The following is a 17,019-nucleotide window of genomic DNA, read 5'->3' as shown; positions in this document are numbered from 1 at the left end:
AAAATTGGAGGACGCTTAAGCTTCGCCTTCAAGAGTGGAACGCGATAGCGTTATCGCACCCCGTTCGCACCGCCTACTCAAACGATCTACGCCACCCAACGTCGCGATCGCCACAGATAACTGGGCCGCGGCACGCCATGAAGGCGGACGTGATCATGAGACGAGTGGCGCACCGCGTGTCGGGGCAGCGCCGTACATTGCGAGGAGGGCGTCTTCTGTGTTTGCCGCAAGATGGCTCTGCGTGTGCGCAGAGCGCAGAAGAAATGTAGCGGAAACGTACTTCGCTACTCGTGAAACTGCGACTTCTGTAAGTTACATGGTCATAATTACCGATATACACCGCAGTATAACGTTCTACGGCGCGTTTCTAAGGCAACACCGCATTCACTAGAGGCGATTTTGTCGTGCTTTGAAGGAACGAACTCGTGGCTGAGTGGTAGCGTCTCCGTCTCACACTCCGGAGACCCTGGTTCGATTCCCACCAGCCCACGTTGCAAGGTGTTTTTTTTATTTATGAAGTGCCTTCTGGGATTTATCACTCACGGCCAACGCCGCTGACGCCGGCGCCGACACCGACGACACCGGCTTTTCGGCGACACGAGCTCCTTAAAGCTGTCGAGCTAAAAAAGCGCACGGACTACAGCTAACACTCGTGCCGCGTACCGCGTTGAAACTTCATTGGTATATAGCTCTACGTCTGTGCGTTGCCAAAAACGTGCGTAGCGTGTAAACTGCAACTCCACTTTAAAGCAGAAAGTGGTCGAAGTTTCTTTCGGACTGCACCGTGAACCACGTAGTTACCGCCCTAAATTGATGGCCAGCAAATTCATCGATACACTCGGGCTACGCTTCAAAAACCACCACATTGCTGATGAAGTCTTCTTGGAGCGTCGACACTTTCTTGTTGGTGGAGGTAGAACGTGCCTGACTTAACATACTCGTTCAAGGCGTGGTAACACTGGTTCGATACGAGACCGACAAGACGCTGACACCAATGAGTGGCAGACTACTCAGCACAGTGTGTCGCTCATAACATTGTATCATTATATGCCGTAAACAACGCAACCGACGGGCGCGAGTTGTAGCGCGACGGGCTTTCTTGTCAACGGCACTGACAAAATCGGCCTGCCCATCATGATCGTTCGATCGAACCCTACGCGAGGGGCCCTCCAACCGACAACTCGATAGCCGCAGCGCCTTCGCTTGCATATACATCGCTTGGATAGGAAGCTTGAGCCACGGTTCATGCTGTTTAGCTAAGGTTGAGTTACGCCTGGCCCCGTCAAGTTCGTACACCCACTACCGGCAGAACTGAAGTAAAGATAAGCAGTCGCGACGAAAAGTGCTGTTATAGTTTTGTTGTGGCCCTATAGCAATTTGATGTCAACTACGCTTCACTTCCCACGGCGCCGACGCAATAAGCGGCGACACACCGCTGTGCCAACATCTGCACGTCACCGTTTCTGAAGGCTACCTGTCGCATCCGCGAGTAGAAGGGTGGGTCTGTGCACGTGGTTATGCTGACATATTTGTTAATTCGACAGAAGCACTGTTTATCTCGACGTCAAACAAGAAACAGAAGACTGTGCATTTCGCACAGCAGCATAAACAATCGCTTCGCTCAGTTACCAACGGTGTCAGCGATGGCATCCGCGTTTTCGGGAGAGAACTACACGGCCTATAAGAAAGCGCTTGCACTGAGCAGTTTTCTCTAATAATATTTGATGGCACGCGCAAAATGTAAGTATGATGAGGTTAATGAAAAGCGAGAATCTTCAATACCAGCCCATAATATATGTGTCTAGATCCCATTCGCCGTTTAAGTGGTTCGGCCCCCCATATTCACTCGTCTCAGGCAGGAACGACACGACGCATGTGCGCAGGTATAGATGTTTTGCTACGTTTGGACATTATTTCATATTATCGATGCACCATTCGCACAATATCCGAAGCTAACATCGATCTGCGGCTGTAGATGTCTATGTAAACAAACGCTGCGCTTTGGTAAATCCGACGCGGAAGGCTGTGCTCGTAAACTTCTGGAATATGCAAAACGTCTTATGAATGCGTAATAGGAATACAAAAAGCGAAGTGCAAGAGAAGACATCGGCGACAACAATTCCAAGGCAGTCGCGTCGGCAAACGGAACTCGGCGTGCGTTTATCGACTGCACTGTTAACAAAACAGCGCACTGAGGCCGGTTCAACCAGTAGCGAGAACTCGCAGCAGAAATGTCACATACGAGATTAACTACTTATTGTCGAGCCTACTTGTAAATACGCTATCTAGCTACTCTAAAAATTTGCCTGATGTAAAACATTCTCAATCACAATGAAAGAAGTGAACCGCTACGTGACAACGTAACCACGCGGAGAGCAAACACCCGGCCGTCTACACGGTAGCTTGTTTTAGCGAGGCATCTTAAATGTATCATTCAGATGTTGCCTAACAGGTTGCATCAGAAGTGCTTAAGGGTGCATACGAACTGTTTCAAATATTATTATTTTCATGAATTGGTTTGCATTTGATGTGTTATCTTGGCGTATATGCAATTGTTCACACACAAATGAAGAGGTAAAGGGGGAATCTGTGGTTAAAGCCGCAATTTTCACCAAACATAAACATATTTAGACAAGTGTTGTTTTCGATTCTTCAACAACTAAAGAACCTTCTCACTAAGTCTGGTGTTATGCGCGATGTAGAATAGAAGGAAATTACATTTTTTCACGTGACAATAGACAGCACTTGCCGTCGAAACTACTCGGTCGAAAGCACGTCGAAATAACAAATATAGTCACAAGAGTCAAGGAAGAACTTTGCGAATGGTAAATTAAAGAGTGGGAATATAGTGAGCCTCTAAGTGTAGTAACGTCGGAAATAAGGAAAGAGAAAGAACACGTTATTTGGAAAGGAAAAAAAAAGAAAACGAAAAGCTGGTGGAACAAGGATATACGAGAAGCGATCGCCGAATGACAGAAGGCATCCCGAAAGCACAGGCAGGCAAATAAAGCGAAGCTGCCGCAGGATGAAGTGGCCAGTAAATGAGAAATATAGCGGGAGAAAAAAATCTATGGTTCAAATACTGGTGCAAGCAAAGGTAAAAAGTGACAGTGAACTCTGGTTGTCAGAAATAGGTGAGAAAGAGAAGGCCGCACCTAGAATATTTTTGCACTGCATAAAATTATTAGGCAGAAAGTCAACAACAATACAACAGCATATCCTAGACGAAGATGGAAACAAACTGGAATGGGAAGCAGCAATAAATTAAATCCGAAAAATAACAGCCGAAGCTTTAACGGCAATGACGAAGTTGTATTTGAGAAAAAAAAAAGAGCATGAGAGAGACCCAGGTGGAAAAGGAGCTGGTGCTGGAAAATTTCAACGGGAAGAAAGCCGAAGAGAAAATTCCTAGGCGCACAGCCACAGTGCTAGACGAGGACCTAGGAATACGACCAAAAAGTAAGGAACCTCTGGTGTAAGCAGAAGAAAAAAAACTTTAAAAGTTAGAATACCAGACAGTTGGCGACAAATTAGAATGAATGGAATTTATTAAGATAAGGGGGAGAAAGATAGAATTCAGTCGTATAGACCACTGACCATTACATCGGTAATCTGCAGGTTAGCAATGCAGGCAATCAAATCAAAGCTGTAAGGATGGGCAGATAACAATGCATTTCGGGAGAACTTCATAACTGCTTCGGAATAGGTAGGCGTATGGATGAAAACTTGTTCATTCTTACTCAGTGTATGGAAATATCTAGAGTAGAAATCAGACCGTTATATCTGGACTGTTTAGACATTACAGGATTGTATGACAACGTAGACCGCAACATTTTGTGGGATAATCTGGAAGGGGAAGGCTTAGGCGACGATTGTCTACAGCTTTTGAGAGAGATTTACCTAGAAAATGCCATTTGCATTGAATGGGAAGGGATAAGGAGCGTGGAGAAATTGATATCAACAAGAGACTGAGGCAGGGGTGCCCTTTATCACCACTGCTGTTTATGATGTACATGGTGAGGATGGAGATGGCGCTAGGAGGAAGTATTATCGGGTTTAATGTCCCATACAAATAGGCGGGTACAGTAGCAGAGCAGCAGCTTGTAGGTTTATTTTATGCGGACGACATAGTGTTTCTAGCTAACAAGCACAAGGAAGGCGAGAATCTAGGTCTGAAATTTACCGTTAGAAAATCAGGTGTAATGGTATTCAATGAAAACAGTGAACAGACAGTGGCAATACAGGGCCAGGAAATACCTCGAGTAAAAGAATATAAATATCTTGGTATATGGATAAACGAAGGTAATAGATATATGAAAACACAGGAAAAAACAATAACAGTAATGGGGAAGAGAAATGCAGCCACAATCAAGCACAGAGCTCGGTCGGGATACAATAGTTACGAGATGATCCAGGCTACGTGGAAAGGTGCAATGGTTCCAAGGCTTATTTTTGGGAAGGCGGTTGTTTGTTTGAAATCAGGCGTACAATGAAGACTCCATGGCAACCAAGGCTCAGTGCGACGCCTCGCATTGGGCGCTCACGGCAAGACTACAAGTGAAGCTGTGCAGGGTGATATGGGCTGCACAAGTTCTGAAGTGAGGGAAGCTCACTGTAAAAGTGATTATGAAGGACGGCTGAGGAATATGGAGGAAAATGGGCTGGTAGAGTGTTGAGGTATTTGTACAGAAAAAAGAATGATTCACAGTGGAGGAAAATAACTAGGAAGCTTACCAGCAAGTATGTGGCCTGTAGGGTGAGCAACAAATCAACAAAGAACGTCAAGCGGAAAGTCAGAGAGGCTGAAATAATCTCATGGGTGGCAGCAATGGAAAAGAAACCTGCCATGAGTAACTACTTAAGTGGAAAGAAACGAAGTCAGTAAAGAAACAATTTATGATAACTCAAAGGGAAGCTCGTTAATTTTCGAAGCGGTATCTGGATGCCTAAGAACACGCACCTATAAAGCGAGATATAGTAAGGAATAAGAAGCATGTGCTTGCTGCGGTAAAGTTAAGGAAACAACAGAGCATGCTTTAATAGACTGTGAAGATACCTGTCCAGCGGTAGATTTAGGCACCACTTGACTCGTTGAAGCCCTTGGGTTAAGCGAGAGCAGGGTGAACGTAAACACGTCCGCAGCAGAGATTAGTAAGAGGCGATTGAAAGATTGATGAAAGAAAAGCAGGGAAACGACAAAAAGCGGACACGTAGAAAACAAAATTCACAATAAGGGGTCAGAAAGTTTGGTTATAGCAATTCATTGTGCTTTTTTTTCTTAGGTAGGGCATTGGGCAGCATAACAGCAAGAGCTTGGTGGCGCAACCCACCACCCCGTTCTTAAGGGGATGCTCATACCATCCATCCATCCATCCATCCATCCATCCACCCGTCCATCCGTCCATCCGTCCGTCCGTCCGTCCGTCCGTCCGTCCGTCCGTCCGTCCGTCCGTCCATCCATCCATCCATCCATCCATCCATCCATCCATCCATCCATCCATCCATCCATCCATCCATCTATCCATCCATCTATCCATCCATCCATCCATCCATCCACCCACCCACCCGGCCACCCACGCACTCCTGAGCTCTATTGCGAAAACATGGCTGCAGAACACTAGAGAAACTCCCCGCAGAGTGAGTGCCTTCGTTAAAAAGATAGTTCCCTGCGCTCTTTAGTCATGACAGACTTATTGGGGCTGCAGCATAACGTGAAGAAATGGTGCCAAAGAAAATGTTTTCCGCTATCGCTGGCCGCGATTGAGTGGCAAACGAAACCTGCAGCTGCATTTGCTGGAAAGACGACAAAACTTGAATGTTTTGAGTCACGACGAGTCTTTATTGAATGGCAAACGAACACTGAAACTCAGATTTGTCTATCACGATCAAACTACAATTGGTGAACACGGGGACTTCAATTGCCATAAAGCCCTGCTTGATGCCAATATGGCGTCGGTGCAAAGTATCCACCGCCAAGCCTTCAGCCGAGACCTTGCAAAAGAGGTAGTGTTTTTATGGAACAGGCACAGTAATACATATTACCTTGCACGATGTTTGAAAATGTGGAGGCCGAGTGCAATTGAACCTTCCATTGCATTAGAGTGGCGTTCGCATTCCTGAGAACAGTGGAGACTGTAGCATCGCTGGAACATCAGCTCTGCTATAGTTCCATGAGGATGCACGCGACATCGAGAGAGTACTCGATGAGCTGGGGCTGGATTGTGGAGTTCCTATGACATAGCAAGTCCAGCATGAAACTTCGGGAAGCATTTCACGAGCACAGACAACGGTGCTCGACAAGTCTAATCCGAAAAAGAAAAACAGAAGATAACTTGACGCACCTGTCAACAGGCAGTGTCGTCTTGAAGAAGGGGGTACAAATTATACAGTATGGGCTGTTGAATGATCACCGTCCACAATAAAGTTTAGTAGCTTGTTCTGGCATCTTTGAATAGATTTTTTTCTCAATTTGCATGTTTTGGCCAAGGAACACTCTGAAGAAATCTATTGTATCCAAACTGCTTTGCCATGAACTGCTTTCAAAGTCGCTTCTAGATTGAAATTTTGTCATGAAAAGGGTAAGGTAGTTGTTAGGTTTCTAAATTTCTTCGAACACAATCAAAGTAATATATGCCTATCGTGACGACACAAAAACAAACTTGGTCTAACAGTGGCAAAATTTTTACAGAAACACTCTAAAAAGAAAGTGGTTCCGCTTATCCTTCATCATAGGCCACCTAGAAAGTATATATTGAAAAGTATATTTTACATCCTTATTATTCTTCAAATGCCAGCTTTCCTAAGTTGACACATTGAACTGCTTAATATGATCACCATAACTTCTTTCTGTTCGCGCTAGGGTGACATTCTCGAAATGTATTGTAATGACAAGAGAGTAATCCTTCGCACTAAATTTTAGACAAATAGGTTAAATGGCTCAAAAGCCCTGCATTCAGCCCAGCAAACTCCCTTAACTACAAGTTTTGGGTCTATTGGCATTGATTTCTTTTTTCTCATATTTCAGAAGGCTGCGGCACGTTGGCTTTAAACCTCCCCAGAACACATTCAGTGCTTGCATACAGCGACACGTTAAATTCAATATGTCGTGTCATTGCCATTCGTCCCACAAATACCTCCTTTATTGTCTTAGTTGCAAAAAAAGTACAATTTATTTCTTTCGAACGTGTGCTCGTCCCAAAAAAGATTAGTGTGGTGTCCAGAGCTGGCGTTCTTGATGTGCTGAATTTTCCCTAATCTATTGCTCTATCAAAAAATGAAATCTTTATAACAAAAAGACTGGCGAGCGTGTCTTCCGAGGGGCAAATTTTAATGCCCCCTGTGAGCAATAGATCTCGCACGACGGTGAGGACAACGGCACAAGAGCGGTGCTCTTGTGTTGGCAATGACGGGACATTCAGTGAGAAAAAATGGAGCGGAGGAGGCCCGAACATACAGAAATTAGTGATCAGGGAAGCTTTCGTTGATGTTTACAGAAATTATAAATTAAATTATTTCAAAGCACAACGCTAATGAACCATCATGCTGGTGCAGTGGCCTTGGCGTTGCGTTGTTATGCCCCAGGGCGCTTCGTCACATCCCGGCCACGGCGGCCGCACTTCGCTGGGAGCGAAATGCAGAAACACCCGTGTGGCCTGCATTGGGCACACGTTAAAGAACGCCAGGTTGTACATATTCTCATATCGTGGTTTTGGCACCTAAAACTCGTGAACTAAATAACCTAACGCTAATGTCCCAAATGTTTGCGCAAAATGATGCCATTACGATATAACGTTGATAATGCAAGCCCTGTGCAATGTTCATGCAAACGTTGTGCCATGGCGCAAATCCATGGTGCCTTTTTCGTAGCTGCACCACATTTTTAAAAATTGCCTATGGCAGATATCAGAATTCCAACCGTTTATCTAAACTACTTGTACGAGTAATGAAATTGTTCAATTGAATAATTAACGCAAATACGCCAATTGGTGTTTCCAATTATTTACTTTAGGCGGCGTACTTCAATGTACAATTATAGCCGCTGAGTTCGCAAGGCGAATCCACTTATAAAGGGTTCTCCGGACGGCACCAGTTTCGAAGTGATAATTTTCAGTGTGGAACAAAATGCATTTGCCTTCCAGTCTTTTTTTCATGAAAACGCTGTTTTATTCATTGAAGAACAAAAGCTATGCGAACTCATCAGCTGTAATTCGTACGTTGAAGTACTGGCAGTAATGTTAATAATTAAAAAGGTAATTAACGTAATTGTAATATTCATTTATTTAAGTATTTTGACCTCTCGTAGAAGTAATGGATGCCTCATGAGTAATTTAGATCAAGGATTAGAATTGTGCTATCCGCCACAGAACACTGTCTAAAAATTTCGTGCAGCTAAAGAATATACCCTGTATAACACAATCCTGCAATTATGCTGATAAGAGGAGGGTCCCGTATCGATGCGATAAGAGCGTGCAATGAACTTACGATAGGCGACACACGATTGTTCTAAGCTCGCAGGGGCATCCCTTCAACGGCACAAATTACAGCTTATTTTCGTTTCAACTTGTGGCTATAGTATTGCTGCGTGGTGGCAATGGTGAAGAAACAAACAGCGACAAAGTGTGAGCCACCAAGCTAACTACTTCTTTGTAGAAGTTATGCACAGTGAAAGAAGTCGTGAAAGGCATTCTGCTTTAATCAAGCCCTCATATACTATAGCAGGCAATGCAGGCACAAGGCACCAACTCGTAGTCTGTTTCTCCTCGAAGCTGTGCATGCTTCTTGTTCTTCTGCAAAACAATCACATCCCCAGAGAAGGGGAGCCATCCTGGCGACCTACGGTTATAATGAATTTTCCAGGTGGGTCGAAGTAAGCTTTTAGCAACTTGCGCGATTTCACGCCCCTGGCGGCGCTTACCCAAGGGTGGCTCCCGGAGTTGCATCATATAGTTCACAGGAGACGTTTGACTGACCTCATGATAGGACTGCCGGCGGGAATAGTTTATATATATATATATATAGATATATATATATGTAGAGAGAGAGAGAGAGAGAGCAGCAGAGGCGGGGTGCTTCTGGCGCTTCTCGTGTTCCGAAGTATATGTGCGGGCGAGTTTTCGGGACTCATCCACGCGTGCAGCAGCTTTGGAAAGAGTAGTGGACTGCGTTCACTCCGTGTGCAGGAGGGCTCGCGTCTGTATAGAAGAAAAAATGGGGAAAATTCCATAGTCGTCAAGGTGGCGCGGTTATAAGCAAGCGTCACAAAAGGTAGAACGCGGTGCCAATTGGTCTGGTCAGATGCGACTTACATGGCCAACTTGCCGCCAAGAGTGCGGTTAAAGCGCTCAGTCATACCATTAGCTTGCGGAGGGTATGCAGTTGTGGTAAGATGAATTACGTGTCATTCCTTGATTAGGGCTTCTATAAGGTCAGTGAGAGCCCTGTCACTAAGCAGTTCTCTGAGTGATCCCTGGCGGAGTATGATGTGGCGCAAGAGGAGCCAGGCAGCATCACGCGCAGACGCGTCGGGCGGAGGCGAAGTTTCCGCGTAGTGTGTAAGGTGGTTGATCACCACAATTACCGAGCGGCTGTTCTTCGAAATATCAAGAAGGGGCCCATAAAAATCAACTCGGACACAGTCAAAGGTACGTACTGGGTAATGCAATGGTTGCAGTGGAGTATCGTCCCTCAGCGGCTCGCTGAGGGATGAAGATGATCCTTGCAGCGTTGGCATGCTAGGCAGGAGCTGACATATAGGCGGACGAATTGGTACCTTCCCCGCCAATAGTAATAGAGTCATAGGCGCGCGTATGTTTGTTACTTCTGCAGGCACGAATTGCTAGTCGTCGTGAAACGCTGCACATATGTCTGAGCGTAGATGCTTCAAGTAAGAATTTGCGGTCGTCCGACAGGTAGTTATGGTGGTATAGCTGTTCTTCACAAACTGCGAAGTGGCGTGCTTGGCGACGCAATGCACGGTCAGGAGAAGGCGCTGAGAAGTGCGATAGAAAAAACAGGAATGCAACAATCTAGTGACCCTTCTGCTGCTCCAAAAGCATGTGCGTGGCGTTAATGCAGGATTCGCACATTGCATCTTCCGGAAAATCGGGCTGGCCTGACACAGGGGAGTGAGACAGCGCTTCCGCGCCCCAATGCTTATGGCCAAAGCAGTACAACACCCATCGCGTCAGCCGACCTAAAATATCTTTTGACGACGACAGCCAGCAGAGGATTTGGTGCTCAGTTATGATGTCAAGTGGGCGGTCGTAGAAGTAAGGACGGCATTTAGTTATTGCCCAAATGGCAGCCAAGCATGCTTTTTCCGTAACGGAATGGGTGACTTCCGCTTTAGTGATCGCGCGGCTGGCGGAGGCAGCGAAGTACTCATCGAAGCCAGCCTTTCGTTGAGCAAGAACAGCGCCAATGCCGATGCCACTGGCATCCGTAGGTATTTCGCTTGGATCGAAATGCCTGAGGATCCAGGGTGAAGTTAGAATACAATGCAGCATCGGAAACGCGACATCGCAAGACGGCGACTATAGGCCGAAAGGTCAGGGTTGCTAGCGAGAAGCTGCGTCAAAGGTTCTATTATTGTGGCGAAGTTAAGGTGTTAATTTATGGTCGTCATTCATGAAAACTGAGCGATGGCTTGTAGTTTGGTTGGGTCTGGGAGCACACCATTCTTCAGAACAACGTGGACAAGGTCGACTAGCAGCCGGATGGCGAAGCGACACTTCTTTATGTTGAGCTGTAGTCCAGCATTGGCGAGGCAAGTGAGCATGCGTTCGAGACGGAGTAGGTGAGAAGGATAGTCCAGGGAAAGGATGACAATGTCGTCGAGATAACAAAAGCATGTCTGCCATGTGAAGCCAAGGCGAAAATTATCCGTAATCATATCAAATATGGCAGGCGCATTCCGCGAACCAAAGGGCATCACAGTAAATTCATATAAGCCATCAGGAGTGAGAATGCCGTTTTAGGGCGATCTGCCTCAGGCATCGGAGCTTGCCAATAAACGTATTGTAAGTCTAAGGGCGAGAAAGAATTCATCGCCTTGGAGGCAGTCCAGTCCGTCGTCCATACAAGGAAGAGGGTAAACATCCTTCCAGGTTGTCTTGTTGAGTCGTCGATAGCCCACACGAAAACGATTTGTGACATCTTTCTTTTAGACCAGCACTACTGGAGAGGCCCAGAGGCTGTGCCAAGGCTGCATCATTCTGCGTTTGAGCATATCTCCTTCTGCTCTTCGGTGACGCAGCGCTCCTTCGCGGATATGGGTGGTAGCGCATTGGCGCATAGTTGCCAGTGTCATTGTGATAAACGACTCTGGAGGCACGTCCTAAACATTGCTGTTGGATATAAAATGAGTACATAAAGGGCTAAGAAAGTAGACTACAAGCGCGCTGACTCAGAGTGAGGTTAGGATTGACATACCGAGGAAACAGTCTGTTACATGCCGTCTCAGACGCAGGGAAAGATAAAGCCATGGCTTCAACCTGAAGAGGCGAAGAGTCATCAGGCGCATCGTAGACAATGCTCGTGGGGGATTCGTCAGTAGAGCCGAGGCATTCGCTATGATGAAAGCTTGATGAGCATGAAAGCGGATACCAAATATAAAGTGCACTGGAACCCAGACGAACGGGAAGATGAGCAAAAGGAAGCATGAAGGGATGAAGGCATGCAGCCAGTTTAGACGGCTTGAAGAGCACTGTGGATATGGAGAATGCAGCACAGGAAACGGGCACAAGGCACGGTAAGCTGGAATATCCGTATCGTTAACAACGAACACTCGAGCAGAAGATGGATGCACAAGCTCAAGCGATAACTGCGTGCTGAGACGAGAGGAAGCCCCAGCCTAGAATGATGGCATGAGCCCAGTGGAGAAGCAATAACTCATAGTGCTATAATGTGGTACGGCGAATCTGGTCGGCAACCACTGACATGGCGGCACCCGTGTTGACAAGTGCATGAGCAGCAATAGCTTAGGCATAAACTTCTATATTGTTTTCAAGGAATAAATGAAGCCTTGAGCATTTCGACGAGATGGCAGTTCCCGCCTGCAGAACTGCACCTCTTAGTTTACCACCTGCATGGCTGGAGGGTGATGGTTAACGGGGAACAATGAATGTAGAAGGAGCGATGAAGACCGAAGTGTTGAAGATTTGGGGAATAAGAGACGAGGAATAGAAGTGCGGAACTGGTGTAGCGTATCGTAATGGGGAGTCAGGAGCATTGTCCTATGGCATCGCAGAGTCGAGAAGGTACCAACCTCGTAAGCGGCAGAACCATGCCGCATGGCCAGCAAAGCCACGCGCGAAGCAGATGGCCCGGTTGTGTTCGGTACGCAAAGAACTGAGGACAGGAGGCCCAGTTTAGGGCATACAATTCTGAACCGGACCTAGGGGCTGCGGAGGCGTGCAGAAACTGCATCTATGCGTTGTGGTTCCCAGCTGCAGAGAGTGACGCATAGAATTCATTTATGGGCGTGTAGTGCGCAACTGCAGGCGCAGGTATTGTCGTGGCGAAGACAGCAGCGTACGCGAGCAGAACCAGCGCCGTTTCTTACTAGGAAAACTTGTTTATTGTGTCTTCGTATTTCCAGCCCAGTTTGTTGCGCTTTGGCGTGTGGATTTTTTCTGAAGATGTCACGCGCTGCGGTATTCGCGGCAAAATGCATTGTCAAGAAGTCCGAGAAAGAAAAGCCATCTAGGAGTACTTGAAGGTTACGTGCCCTCAAAATCAGTTTTTCGATAAAACAGAATAATAACTAATTTTACCGGCGAGCGTTTTTTTGGAGTTTCTCAGATTTATCTGGAAATTCGTAAGCTTAATTAACCAGAACTGGGCACAAATCTAAAGGTGGGGATATGCATACCAAATGAAGTCAAGATTATGTTGCGTCTTAGAGTCAAAATAGTTAAAGATGGCTGAAGCTGCAGCGAATATGTACGCATATATACAACACGGATACTTGCGCAGCAGTTGTAGTGCCACTGGAGGTCTCGTTTAGATTACCGCACCTGATTTCTCGCACATTAAACACATTGACAGGAGCTACAATTTCTATTTGGCACAGATCTCACCCTGTGGACATCTTTGTCGCCATTGGGCATCACCCGGAACCCGACTACATGTACTCGGACTGCCACATGGTACCACCAACAATAACGTCCAAACGGCTTCTACGACACGTCGTTGGTGACGCCTATCCTGTTCGCCTCGTAAGTAGCTACAAGAAACACGCTGTTATTTATTGACTTGCGTTTATACTCGCTTGAGGCTTTAACTAATGTTCAGCAAAATTTGTTTTCACTCGTTACTTTGGTATCATTCTCCGTCTAACTACGACACGTCGTTGGTGACGCCTATCCTGTTCGCCTCGTAAGTAGCTACAAGAAACACGCTGTTATTTATTGGCTTGCGTTTATACTCGCTTGAGGCTTTAACTAATGTTCAGCAAAATTTGTTTTCACTCGTTACTTTGGTATCATTCTCCGTCTAACAGCAACTGAGTTTCTAATATAAATGATCATTCCTTCTTTCTTGGTGCACTGACTGCGTTACGAATTCAATTCGTCACACCTTGAGTGATTTAGTTTTTTTACCTTTCTGAGTCGCCGTCCCCTTTTGCGCCTTCAGAATGAACATGGGTAAAGTTGCCTAAGTTTTCACCCTCTTGCAATTCAAATTCGTACAAGTATTTACTCTTGGGCGTTATTTTGTGTGGAGTTCCGTTTATTTGTTTACTTTTATGGCAGATTTCCGATAATAAGTCGGCTGATCGTTTTCGTTCGTTTCTGCTCTTGTATCCGCAGCTTTTGTTTAGGCACTGTACAGTGTGACGCGAAAACAATAAAAAAAGAAGACAGCAGGCACTGTTTTTTATTATCCTGGTGATTTACGTGCGAAACATACGATCTGATGATGAGGCAAACAGCAGTGGGGTACTCCGGATTAATTTTGCCCACCTGGCGCCTTTCAGCGTAGATCCAACGCACGGGTTTCTTTCCGTTTTGCCTCCATGGAAATGCGGCCGCTGCGGCTGAGATTTGATCCCGCTACCTTGTGCTTCGCATCATCCATAGCCACTATGCAAACACAGCAGGCAGGCGGTTTTAAAATGGGAGCATCGAAACCTATCGTGGCCCTGGCCTCTCAACCACTTAGTTGGGTTTATGTTAACAGTGCGCCCCTGCCCTAGCATTTTAAGCAAAGCTGGCTGCCGGTAAGCTTTGATCAACAAACAAAGCACCACGGCGATGGCTTTAGTCCGGCTCCAAAACTAATAATAATGTCATTACAATCGCTTTCCTTTATCTTACGTTACGGACAAATAAATATTTAAACGTAAGTCACATTATATTTCAAGATATGTATGTCGATCGGAGAGCTTGCTGGCCTAATGGAGCGCTGCCTATCCTTCGAGATTTATGAGAAACACAGTCCACAGATAGCATACGCTGCTGTGAACTTCTCAGCCAAATTTTGCATTCGTGCGCGATGCATGGAGCTCAGAAGCAGAGCACTATATCACCTTTTTCGCTCACTTTCTTTTTCAACACGGTCTTCTCCTCACACGTTTCCAAGCTGCCGGCGGCTTTCATATGTCGTGATATACAAGTTTCCCATAGGCGGTTGCCATTGGCTGATAGCTGAGATCAGTCAAGGTGTCTGGACCAGAGCGTTTCTTGCTACTGTTACTGTATATATTTATTGCAGCATTTTAAAAACAGGATGAAGTAAGCGAAAATATGCGTTTAAAATTTCGATAAATCCGACGTACTTTCGGAGGAAGCCGACTATCGTCTGATCAAGTTCGACCACGGCTGCAGACGCAAGAATGAAACTGTTCCCACACTGCTTAACATTTTTATATGTTCCTATGCGTGGGCAGCGCAACCCGGACGTAAGACGAGAAAAAGCACACAATATGAGCTCACACTAACAACTGGTTTATTTTTTCAAACAAGGGACTACAATATACAGAAAATGTAAGTACGTGTAAAGTGACGTTTACAAGGGTGTTAGCTTATCTTCCCATTCAAAAAATCAGTTTCTTTATCCTGAAGAGTGATAGAAGTCTGGCTGAAGCATGTGCCTGAGTTCACATGCATGAAGTAGGCTTCCACAACCTCGCGGTTGATTTCATTAATATTTTTATACAATATTTCCGCTTCTTCAAACATAAGTTTGCCTAAGCAAAATCTCCCACTCCCACCGAGCATGCCACAAGCTGCCCCGAGTGTTTGACGCTGGCCATAGCCTTGGACGCCTGTTTAGGTCTATTGACAAGATTGCAAATCTTGTTTAACGAGTTCTTTGCTGAGAAGACTACTTGAACACCATATTCCATGGCTGTCTTTTTTAACCCAGGCCTCATCTCATGTACAGAAGGGTTGACTGCGTACTTTTTAACTTTTTCGATCTGTACTTGGGGTGCTTCCCTTTTTTTATTTTCTTCACTAGCCCTCCACATACTGACACAATAATAGATTTTGGAAAACCGGCCTTCTGTAGACGTATGAGTTGTTGCGAAAAGCTCAGATTGGCGAGGTGGTGGCATGACTTTCTAAGTGCGGAAAACTGAACACGTCATAGCAATTCCTCATTTGACTAGTTTTGAGTGTGCCGACTCCCCCGGTCGGTGGTCAGATTGTTCTAGAGAAACTGGCCACCCTGTATACGCAATGCCTCATAACCTCGAGCGTACCGGAATCTTGGAAGAACGCTAACATAATCCTAATCCATAAGAAAGGGGATGCCAAAGACTTGAAAAATTATAGACCGATCAGCTTACTGTCCGTTGCCTACAAAGTATTTACTAAGGTAATCGCAAATAGAATCAGGAACACCTTAGACTTCTGTCAACCAAAGGACCAGGCAAGATTCCGTAAAGGCTACTCAACAATAGACCATATTCACACTATCAATCAAGTGATAGAGAAATGTGCAGAATATAACCAACCCTTATATATAGCTTTCATTGATTACGAGAAAGCGTTTGATTCAGTCGAAACCTCAGCAGTCATGGAGGCATTACGGAATCAGGGTGTAGATGAGCCATATGTAAAAATACTGGAAGATATATATAGCGGCTCCACAGCCACCGTAGTCCACCACAAAGAAAGCAACAAAATCCCTATAAAGAAAGGCGTCTGACAGGGAGATACGATATCTCCAATGCTATTCACAGCATGTTTACAGGAGGTATTCAGAGGCCTGGAGTGGGAAGAATTGGGGATAAAAGTTGATGGAGAATACCTTAGCAACTTGCGATTCGCTGATGATATTGCCTTGCTTGGTAACTCAGGAGACCAATTGCAATGCATGCTCACTGACCTGGAGAGGCAAAGCAGAAGGGTGGGTCTGAAAATTAATCTGCAGAAAACTAAAGTACTGTTTAACAGTCTCGGAAGAGAACAGCAGTTTACGATAGGTAGCGAAACACTGGAAGTGGTAAGGGAATACATCTACTTAGGGCAGGTAGTGACCACGGATCCGGATCATGAGACTGAAATAACCAGAAGAATAAGAATGGGTTGGGGTGCGTTTGGCAGGCATTCTCAAATCATGAACAGTAGGTTGCCACTATCCCTCAAAAGGCAAGTGTACAACAGCTGTGTGTTACCAGTACTCACATATGGGGCAGAAACCTGGAGGCTTACGAAAAGGGTTCTGCTGAAATTGAGGACGACGCAACGAGCTATGGAAAGAAGAATGATGGGTGTAACGCTAAGGGATAAGAAAAGAGCAGATTGGGTGAGGCAACAAACGCGGGTAAACGACATCTTAGTTGAAATCAAGAAAAAGAAATGGGCATGGGCCGGACATGTAATGAGGAGGGAAGATAACCGATGGTCACTAAGAGCTACGGACTGGATTCCAAGGGAAGGGAAGCGTAGCAGGGGGCGGCAGAAAGTTAGGTGGGCAGATGACATTAAGACGTTTGCAGGGACAACATGGCCACAATTAGTACATGACCGGGGTAGTTGGAGAAGTATGGGAGAGGCCTTTGCCCTGCAG

General features: G+C 45.7%; 1 protein-coding gene across 2 annotated transcripts in view; it reads left to right on the top strand.

The window, feature by feature from the left end:
* The window catches only part of LOC129384872 (uncharacterized), a 50,164-nt gene that overhangs the window by 8,878 nt on the left and 24,267 nt on the right, over nucleotides 1–17,019 (top strand). For both annotated transcript variants that reach the window (XM_072287575.1, XM_072287574.1), the window contains exon 4: nucleotides 13,073–13,217. In XM_072287575.1, coding sequence (XP_072143676.1) covers nucleotides 13,073–13,217 — 145 coding nt within the window. The remainder of the gene's footprint in view (nucleotides 1–13,072; nucleotides 13,218–17,019) is intronic.

This window comes from Dermacentor andersoni, chromosome 4, assembly GCF_023375885.2.
Source record: "Dermacentor andersoni chromosome 4, qqDerAnde1_hic_scaffold, whole genome shotgun sequence".
NCBI classification, from domain to species: Eukaryota; Metazoa; Arthropoda; class Arachnida; order Ixodida; family Ixodidae; genus Dermacentor; species Dermacentor andersoni.
Note: the sequence above shows the minus strand (reverse complement) of the source record. Positions and strands in the feature narration are given on the sequence as shown.